Source organism: Zalophus californianus, chromosome 9 (assembly GCF_009762305.2).
Source record: "Zalophus californianus isolate mZalCal1 chromosome 9, mZalCal1.pri.v2, whole genome shotgun sequence".
NCBI classification, from domain to species: domain Eukaryota; kingdom Metazoa; phylum Chordata; class Mammalia; order Carnivora; family Otariidae; genus Zalophus; species Zalophus californianus.
In genome coordinates, this window is record NC_045603.1 from 126,512,154 (window position 1) to 126,521,948 (window position 9,795).

Genomic DNA, 9,795 nt, shown 5'->3' on the forward strand with positions numbered 1-9,795 from the left:
GTTACTGTTGACCATCCGTCAAAGGGAGAATTTTGGTAAGAGTTTTCTTTTAAAACTTCAGAGGCTGTTTGTATCGTTGATTCTATTGCAGCTTAGCCAAAAAGGTATTTTGTGCAAATTAGAAACTCTTAACCCTTATAGAAGAACGCATAAAACCCGTAATACAAGGAATATGGGAAAAATACATGGTATCTTGATAAAAGGAATATACATGTTCGTGTTGCAGTGCATAATTAGCAACAGGAAACTTTTCTGAACTCAACTAAATAGTCTGAATTTTAAAATTAAAGGAACTTTATTTTTAAAATTAAGGAGTTTAGTATTGAAAAGAAAGGCATTTAAAATGAAAGGAATTAAATTCAAAATGTGCTCTACTATATTTGCAATATTTTTCTATTTCCTTAGTGTGGTAGTTAGGATAATTGTTAAATTCTTGCTACAAATAAACATTTTTTTTAAAAAGTTAAAATTAGCTGACGGTTATTTCAGTGTAATTACTGGACATGAGAAAATATTATTCATGAAAAACTGAGAACATGTCAAAAGTGTCTTCTTTGATAAAGCGTCTTCTTTGATAAACTGAAAACATTTTTTTAACATAGTACTCCTGCATCTCCAAATCAACATTACCCTGTGATTCTTTGATCCTATTGCTTTTTTGCAACTACTTCCCCCCCAAAAAGGCCAATAATAAATTAAAGTAAAACCCCTGAGAAATAGAAATCTATACCACATTTTGCATGTTTTTACCCAACATTTTCAAGAAATACAATTTTTACTACTAAAATTTTACTAAATTTATTTCCCAGCATCAGCCCAAGACCAAGTACACATTTAAAGTCTTTAAAGCTTTCGCTCAGTCAGAACTTCAAAAGGCCCATAACTAACAGCTCTGGAGATGGAGCCCCCTGGGCAAATGTTCCTTCTAAAAATATCCTAAGACAGTTTTGAACTGAGTTCTTAATCTATACATAGAACGTAGACATTAAACCTTGTTATAAATGCATATTCGAGCTATTAGACTTTATTACTTTATTATGTACACTGCAGTACATAATAGAAAACACTCTAGTCCTTTGATGTTTAAAATCTGAAATCCTTTTTACATTGGCAGAAAGGATTTGATGTATTCAATGCACTAGATTTGATGGAAAATAAGACCTTCTTGGAAAAACTCAAATTTGGCATAGGAGATGGCAATTTGCAGTATTACTTGTATAACTGGAGATGTCCAGGAACAGATTCTGAAAAGGTAAGTGCAGTAGCTACACCCTTTATAAACCTAATAAATGTCCTTAGGAAATCCCATACTCGCTGCTCTTAGGATTAAGGCGTTTTTTTAGTAGCTTTTAAAAAATACAGAGCTATTGTACTATAATTTATTTTTTCTCGCTTACCTGTTCTTACCATTCTGTTTCTTCCCTCCCTTTAGGTTGGACTAGTATTACAATAGATGGATATTTCTATTTCTAGAGCTCTGACATCATCATTTGTTAATATTCTATTTAATGATTCCTGGAACTGCCATTCCAAAGAAGAATAAAAGCACAACTTAACTGAAATCGATGTAGTCAGTAACAATCAGAAAAGATGGAAAAAAAAACACCCATATGTGACCAATAGTACATATTTCTAGCTAGAATGTTAACATTCTTTTTTCTCACTGTTTACCCATTTGTTGGAGGGATGAAAGGGTACAGAGAGCACATTCCTCTAATCTTCAGACTTTGGGCTGTCTCTTGATGAAGAGAAGGTATTTTTCCACTCTGTAGAAAAGGGACTGTTTTTCTATGGACTGAAGGGAATCACAGAACTGTGTAAGAAAATCTTTGCTATTGTGTGGAGATAAAACTGCTGCATTTCTCTTTATTAAGTGTTGGTCTGTCTGTCCGTGTAACAGAACAAAGGATCCATGTGGAAAATGTGTGCTCCCGTCACCTTACACAGTATCGCTGGGAGCATTTAGGGAATCAGCACCTTCTGTAACTCGGTTACGGAGTAGGTGGGTGTTCAAGTATAGAGGGAGATAAAAATGTACTGGGGACTGGGAAGTACATTTATTTCTCCAGAAGCAGAGTTGCCAAATAAACACACAGATGTGTACTTTGATCTCCAGCAGTCAGTGGATTGGTTCAAAAGCAAAGTTTTGTGCAAACACGTGCTGAGAGTCTACACCCATGAGTGACTAGACTTCGCTGCTGCCGCACAAACTCGTGTCTTCTCAGCAGCAGCAAGAGATGTCAGGCAAAGAAAATAAAAGCTCTGAAGTCACAAGAAATGCTCAGTGGAATTTATTAGTGCTATCAGGACATAGATAGTTTGAATGTTTTTTATTACTTATGCAAAATTGCACATATTCCTTTACGCTGACTTTATCATGAAAGCTGTCATGCTAATGGAAAATATCTTACTATGTAAATAAGTATTCATAATTTTGTTACTGATGGTGTTTTTATCTAGAATTTGAAAACCCAGTTTTCGCAGTGTACATATACATGTATACATCGCCAGTAGTCCAAGGCGGGGGAGGAATATGCCGAACGAGGCCACAAAGCACGGGCTTTGACTCAGACAGAGTAGATCCTTCTTCCTGCCTTTACTGGGCCAGTGCCTAGGCTCTTCAGTCCAGAAAAATTTAATTTTAGACAACATGACAGCCTTTCCTTTATGTTCTAAGTGGTCAAATGAAAGCAGTCATCTCTTAGATCAGGTAGGAGCCAGCAAACTCTGGCCCATGAGCTAGATCCAGCCTGTCCCTTGTTTTTGTAGAGCCTATGAGCTAAGAATGGTTTTCACATTTTTGAATGGTTGCTGGGATGGGGCGGCGGGCGGTGGGGGGGGTGGAATACGGGGAGGGGAGAATCAAAGGAATAACATTTTGTCACATGTGAAAATAATAGGACACTCAAATCTCGGCATCCATAAAGTTTTACTGGAACACAGCCACACTCATTTGCTTATGTATCGCCTGTGGCTGCTTCACGCTACAAAGGCAGAGTTGAGTTATTCTGACAGAACTGTATGGCCCAAAAGGCCTAAAATATTTACTCTCTGGCCCTTAACGGGAGAAAAAAAAAAAATTGTCGTCCCCGACTCACACTAGAGCTGAAAGCCACTCTACACCTTCCTACCATCATCCTAAAGACAAACCCGCAGCTGTGACTACCACTAGAGGGCGCTCGGGGACCGCACAGTAGTGCAGTCGGGCCGGCGGGGTTTACCTTTTTGAAGCCTTAGAGAAGACTTCGCATATAGGACGATTCCGACTCCACTGCATTACCATTCACAGGAGGGTGGCTTCGGAAGCAAAACTGAACCAGTCCACCAAAACACCAAGAATTAAGTAAATGGGGTTTTAATCTGGAGTCAAGTCTCTAGTTGGGAACTGTGTTCCATTCATTTTTAAGGCACAGCCTTATATGATACAGGTTTTCAGATTGCAGAATTGCCAGTCAGTAATTCTATCACAAGCTCACGTCGTGATAAAACTGGCACTTTTCCTTTGTTTACATAATTCCAGTTGTTATAGAATTCAGATGCTTTTAATACAGTAATTAATAGCATATTTTCCTCCTTATAATTTAGATTACCAATGAACATTTCAAAATTGAAAATTGATAAAACTACTTGTGTTTATAAAGTAGTTACTAGAATTAAATTTCACTGCATTATACAGTGTCTTAAAGATTCAAAAAAAACCTTGTCCTTCATCTTTGACAACAATGGAAATGCTCTATGCCATGAGGTGTCTTTCCCTCCCCATCCCCCCCTTTTTTTTGCCAAGATGGCATTTAGTAAAATTTAAAAGAACAGCGGTGGCATAATCCAAGAGTCAACCAGAATTTAGGCTGAAAATATACTTTAGCAATCCAGTACCTTCCCCCTAAATTACAAAAGGACCTTTTCCAAACACATATTGCAAATGGCAGACACTTGAACACAGACATGGAGGACTGATTATGCTCCATTTTCTAACATGAAGAACCCCAGTAATTGTGCAAACCCATCTCTGAGACCTCAAGCTCCTCACTTCATTTCTCTTCCTGCCTCATTTGACCTAATTACCAGCATACTTTTTACCCATGTTAATTTTCCAAGGAAATAAGTTAACCATGTAAAGAGGTGAATTTCAACCATTCAAAATACCGCATCTGGCTTTTTCCTATTAGCTCATGCATATGCCTACTACAAAGAAAGTCAAATCAACAGGAGGTAAAAAAATTTTTTTTCTCCTGATAGGTTTCTGAAGACAATGTATTGCTTGGTGTTTAGTATCTTTCTTTTAAAACTGATTGATCTCCAATCCAGTTTCATCTGCATTACTAACGAGAACCTGTTTACTGTGGCACATTTTCCAAGTTTGATTAGAAAGATGTCAAGTGTTGTAGGATACAGAATTTCTTGCTTACAAGCACTGTACCAGCCTTTTAAAAAATGAATTTATACAAGCATGGACATTAGTTTCAATAAACTTTTGTTTTGATATTCATACTTTTGAATATTTTCTGCACTTAAGTGTTTTTAAGTGTCAGCCTATTTATACAAAGTCTTACACCTATGAAAGGAATGTTACTAAAAGCATCCCAAGAATATATGTAAAAATAACACATTTTATTAGTTTCAAGGCTTCTTTACGAAGTGTTTTACAGCTGTGCGAAATGACAAGTTTATAGAAGATTACTTTGAAGTCGTTTTTTTACCTTTGGGTGGTTTCCTTATCTTATTGGGGTTTGGAATCACTTTTTTTATTTTAAGGGGCTGTAACACAACAGCCGGCTGACCTTCAACAAGCTTCCTTTTATGTTTAGAGAGGTCTTCAAAGGAAGTTTCCAAAATCTCTTTGTCTTGGCTTTCCAAAGATTCAGTGTCTAATTTTTCCCTGGAGTCTTCCGGCCTGCCTTGAAGCCATGGCACGTGTAAACGCGGTACTCTGGGAATTATGGCCTTGACTTCATCAACAAAGGCAGTGCTGTCCTTTCTGAACCCCAAGGCCAGGACACATTTTAAGCCAACGACAGGTGCGAGTGTCTCACTGAGACGGGGAACCTGACAAGCCGGAACGGATCTGCTCAAACTTAACTGAATCAGGTGTGAGGTGATGAGCGCGGGCTTGGCTGACTTACACACCAGGACCAGCACTAGCCCGTTCCTTTCCAGAGCTCTGGTAACCTCATTAACGCCAATGGTCAGCTGCTTCCTGATGTGGACAGGAGACCACCCTGACCCTTGCCCATTATCTCCTGGTGGTGTCTCCTTATGACCCTCACTCGTATCAACTTCTGTGCTACATTTGTCTGGGCTTTGTTTTTTTAAAAACTGTTTTTTCTTTTTCTTCTTATCCTCAGTCTTCTGAAGCCCAAGCGATTTAAATCTGTTTTCAAGGGTGTGTAATATAAAGTGCATGTCTTCTCTCTCTAGTGCACTCCAGCAGATAGCGTATGGGTTGTTCAGCGCTGTCTTTACCGTTAAAGGTCTTGTCTTCCGAACAGAGCCCCTCCCCGGTGCTTGAGGGGCTGCAGCCATTCTGAAAATCTTTCCTAAGAAGCAGACGACAAAGTAAATTAGTGTTACGAGCAGTGCATGTCAGAAGAATATCTTGTTTGCACTCTTTCTGATTCCTGACAGGCTACAGCAAGCCTGACTACACAGAACCAATGACATGACCATACACTAAACCTCTTTTAAGATTAAGGAATTTATGTTCCCCATTTTTTCATGACTTTGTCTTTATTCTTATACAGGTAATATATAAATGTTTTGCATTACTGCAATCACAGTGATATCCTATTTCGTTTATTAAAAATGTTCCATGTTTCTTACCTGTTCATGATTATCTTTTTTAATGACCGTGTGGTATTAATCTTACAAATCTGTTACCATTTTCTGAGTTGCTCTCCAGTTAGGCCTCCATCCCACAAAGACTCCCTGAGCATCCCCCGATGCCGCTGTGCAGGCAGCGAACAAGTCCACCTGCATGGAGCCCCCAAGCTGTGTGGGCCCAGAAGCCTCTGCTGTTCATAATCAACCAGGTGTGGGTTTTTAAGAACCAGAAGAGTAATCTATGTACACGCTTACAAATTCAAATGATACTTTCATTCTATGCCCTTTTGTAAGTCTCCCTCCCTCCCTGGACTCTAGGCTTCTTGTATATCCTTCCTTAAACATCTCCCACATACACAGGTATACATTCCCCCTTCTGGACAGTTATTCCAAGCTGACTGCTTCTGCAGCTGGCAACTTGATGAAAACTAGGGAAATTTTGTGATGAAACTTAAAAATACTAATCCGTTAAAGAAAAATAAGAAGGATCCTTCCTGGGAAAATGTTACAAACCACTGATGTAGGGAGCATATCTTGGCTCTCCTTCCCAGAGCAAGTGCATTTGTCTTCCCTCGCTTCTTCCTGGTGCTCAGCTAAGAACCATAGTGACCTACATGGCAAAACTGAAGGAAGTTACATGAGCCAGCCCACGAGAAGTCTGGCATCTGGAACTGTCCCTATTTTCAGATGACCAGATTTTCTCCCTCCAGACAGTCCCTCATTCCAGGTAGCCATTTATCCCACTGAGGCTTGCCTTCCCCGAAATGCCCCATGCACAATTAAGAATTAAGTCCTCTCCAACTGAACTTCCACTCACCGGGCTGGCTACTGATGGTAAAGAGCAGGTGTCTTTGTGGAGTGTGTCAGAACTTAGAAGGCATTTTCTCCATGTATTACTTGATGCTCACAAAATTCCTATAGAATTGCCCAACGTGTGGGTGAAGAAACAGTCGGGTTAAATGCCTTGCCCAAAGTCACAACTGGTTTTCCAAACCCAAACTTTATGCTCTTTCAATCCTGGCTGCACCTCAAAAATAACCTGTTGCCTTCTAAAACATACACATGGTTGGTCCTTACCCTGGATGTACTGAATTGGAGCCCCTGGGGATAGGACCCAGGGCACCTGTATTTGTAAAAAAAAAAAAAAAACAAAAAACAAAAAAACTGTCCAGGTGAGTCCGATCCAGAACAGAGTTAGAACAGCTGGAGCAGGACAGGCTGCCTCTTGACCCTGAACAGCCGTGAGAAATGGCTTCCTGACCTCCACTGGTCTCCAGTGCACCTCCTAAGTCACCTTCTAACAGAAATCTAAAATTCAGCTCCTCCGGGCAGGGTCAGACTTCGGTCATACCAGTGCTGCCGGAGCCTTGGTACCTGCTGCACGAGCCGCTTCCTCCATACCTGCCCCTCTGCACAGCCCTCCTCGTCCCCCATTTTCTTCATGTTCCCCTCCAGCTCGGGGAGTCAGGAAGTAGCTCAGCCAAATCCTTGGTAGAGGACTGGCATCAGGTTGAAGGTGGTCAGGAAGACAAGACAAATACGATGTAACAGAGCTCTTGCCAAACTGCAAGTCAGCTCATGGGCCTCAGCATTCAAACAGCACAGAATGCGGAAATCCTTAAGTAAATACTTCAAAGAGCTGTATGCTCTGGAGGGAGAGTCAGCTAGGCACAAACTCCCATCTTCAGAATCTAGCGAGGGGAGACAAGGGCCAAGTAGTTCAGATATGCAGACTCTTACACCATATAATCCAAAGACAAAGTACTGATTGATGAGAAGAAGTAATGGTTTTGGAGGAGAAAAACAGGAAGGCTTTGCTGAGGTGCCTTTTGAGCTAGGTCTTGGAGGCATTCACTACATACAGGATCAAGGGCAAACCCTTTAAGGTGACCTACAAGGCCCTCCACACTCTGGCCCTCATCTTCCACCAGCCTCTTCCACCATGCACAATTACACCCCGCCACTGAACCACTTACTGTTGAACGAGGCCACCAGTTTCTGACCTCCACATCCTCATACACATTCTTCCCTTCCACCTTCAGCTCCCACAACCACCTTTCTTCAGCAAGTATTTCTGGATTATCCACAATGCACCAAGCCATAAAGTATTAAAGTAAACAGTTACTAGCCTCACCGTGCTTAGAATCCCTGAAGAAGACCTATCAGCAGGTAATAACATAATAAGATGTGCACATTCAAGTCCGGGAACTACAGAATACTAAGGAAACAGCAGAAGCTAACTTAGCTTAAGGAGTCGGAAAAGAGGTCCTGGAGAAAGTGACCTTTTAACCTACATCTGAAGAATGCCTACCAAAGGGAGTATGAAACAGAGTATCCCAGGGAACAACATTAAGGACACGAATTAAGTTCAACATCGCTGGGGCAGAGATGCTAAAGAGGGTGAGGTAATTAGGGAAAGGAAGGAAGGACGAGAGGGTGAAGGTCCTTGCAAACCTTATAAATGGGGAGCAACTGTAACGTTTAAAACAAGAGTGCCGTGATTTGAAAGGCCCTGCAAAAAGATCTTTGCGGATTCCGGGCCTGGAAGCGTCCTTTGCCAAGAGTGGAAGGAGCAAAGAGGTTCCCAGAGTAGGCAGGACGGTGGCCTGCTCTAGAGTCGCCACAGAGGGGATGGGACAGAAACACACAAAGTTGAAATAGTTGAGAGGGAGAATCTACCAGGCTTGGTGCTATCACCCGAGAGTAAAGCAGAGGAAGGACTCCGGTCTCTAGACCCGGTAGCGGAGGGGAGGACAGCCCCAGTCCCCGCTGGCTACATTCCTGTCTCAGAGTCCCTCTCCCTGTGCATGCTGCCCTGTGTCTAGTGCCCTCATTCTTCACTATTTAGATTCGCAAACTCTAGTTATTTTGTGGTCCGTCCCCGGTTCTAGTCTGTGGAGCACTGAAGGACCAGGGTGGGCTTTATCTTGCTATTTCCCGTACCCTACAGATGCTCAACTCCAGAAAGAGGAGAGTAAACCAAGGCCTAGGAAAGGACGCCCGTTCACGCGGGGGCGGCCCGAGAGACAGGGGTCTCGGGGAAGACCTCGGGACCTCGCGTGCCCGCCGCCCTCCGCACTATGCCGCCTCCCAGGCCGAATCCCACCCGGGGCGCGACCCTCCGGTCCCCTTACGTCCTCCGCACCCCGTTCCCACTCACGATGGCAACCGCACCACCTCCACGTGCGACGCGCGTGCGCAGAGCCCTCGCCCTCCCTGGCCCCGCCTTCCAAATGCTCAGAGAGCTTCGCACCCCATCATCTCACCTCGTCACTCACAAAGGAGAGAGCCGGCCCACAGCTTCGCGAGGCCCCAGCTATAAAAGCCGTGAGTTTGGGAATGTGGCTGGGAGGCTCAGGGCGCAGCCCTACAGCGGCAATGCGCAGGCGCAACGCCGGTCTCGCGAGACCTCACGGTTGCCGTGGTAACCCGCGGCTCACAGGCTGCACAGCTTGGTCTGGGCGCTGTGCGAACGCCGGCAGCCGCGGGAAGGCTGGTTGTCTCCTGTGTCGCTCTCTCCCTTCTAGTTTCTCCCTCTCGGCGCCTGACAGTCTTGGCTCTCTCGTCTCTCTTTTCTGTATTTGGCTTGCCTAAGGGGACGCAAAACCCTAGTTCCCGTCCAGTGTCCCCATCTCCGTCGACTCTCCGGCACCAGGAAGATAAACGGGGGGATCAGGGGTGGTTTGAGATTAAAAAAAACGTGTCTACAGGCAACAGTGGAGGCCCTCTTGAGCCCCTTGAAAGAGGAGAGTAAAGGCTTCTTTGCGTTCTGCGACAGCAGCTCTGAAAACTCCAAATGTCTGCTGTAGCTCCTCCGACCGGTGGGAACTAAAGGTACGAATGGAGTCGCTGGGAAGTTATGGACAACTGTAATAAATCAGCTGAAGGACATTTGCAAGGTCGAGCATCTGAATCTTGTTTTACCCGTGGCGGGAACTTAAAAGAAAGTAGGTTGCTTCTGACCTAAAGCGCCTC

The 9,795-nt window shown here is 43.2% G+C and overlaps 2 protein-coding genes across 11 annotated transcripts in view; one reads left to right on the forward strand and one right to left on the reverse strand.

Annotated features, from left to right (window-relative positions):
• Positions 1-1,868, forward strand: part of NMT2 (N-myristoyltransferase 2) — a 62,112-nt gene extending 60,244 nt beyond the window's left edge. For all 3 annotated transcript variants that reach the window (XM_027593451.2, XM_027593449.2, XM_027593452.1), the window contains 2 exons: positions 1,115-1,252; positions 1,433-1,868. In XM_027593451.2, the coding sequence (XP_027449252.1) occupies positions 1,115-1,252; positions 1,433-1,453 (159 nt within the window). In that variant the 3' untranslated portion in view covers positions 1,454-1,868. The remainder of the gene's footprint in view (positions 1-1,114; positions 1,253-1,432) is intronic.
• A 2,724-nt stretch (positions 1,869-4,592) lies between these two features.
• Positions 4,593-9,198, reverse strand: RPP38 (ribonuclease P/MRP subunit p38). 8 transcript variants are annotated; one of them, XM_027593454.1, is made up of 3 exons: positions 9,087-9,188; positions 6,638-6,735; positions 4,593-5,537 (listed from the first exon to the last, which is right to left on the reverse strand). In XM_027593454.1, the coding sequence occupies exon 3, from the start codon at positions 5,521-5,523 to the stop codon at positions 4,678-4,680; it is 846 nt and encodes a 281-aa protein (XP_027449255.1). In that variant the 5' UTR covers positions 5,524-5,537; positions 6,638-6,735; positions 9,087-9,188; the 3' UTR covers positions 4,593-4,677. The 8 variants fall into 8 exon arrangements, 7 of the variants coding, with proteins under 7 accessions (XP_027449255.1, XP_027449258.1, XP_027449256.1 ...); XM_027593457.1 differs by lacking the exon at positions 9,087-9,188 and adding an exon at positions 8,981-9,001; XM_027593455.1 differs by lacking the exon at positions 9,087-9,188 and adding an exon at positions 8,955-8,973.
• Positions 9,199-9,795: the final 597 nt, after the last annotated feature.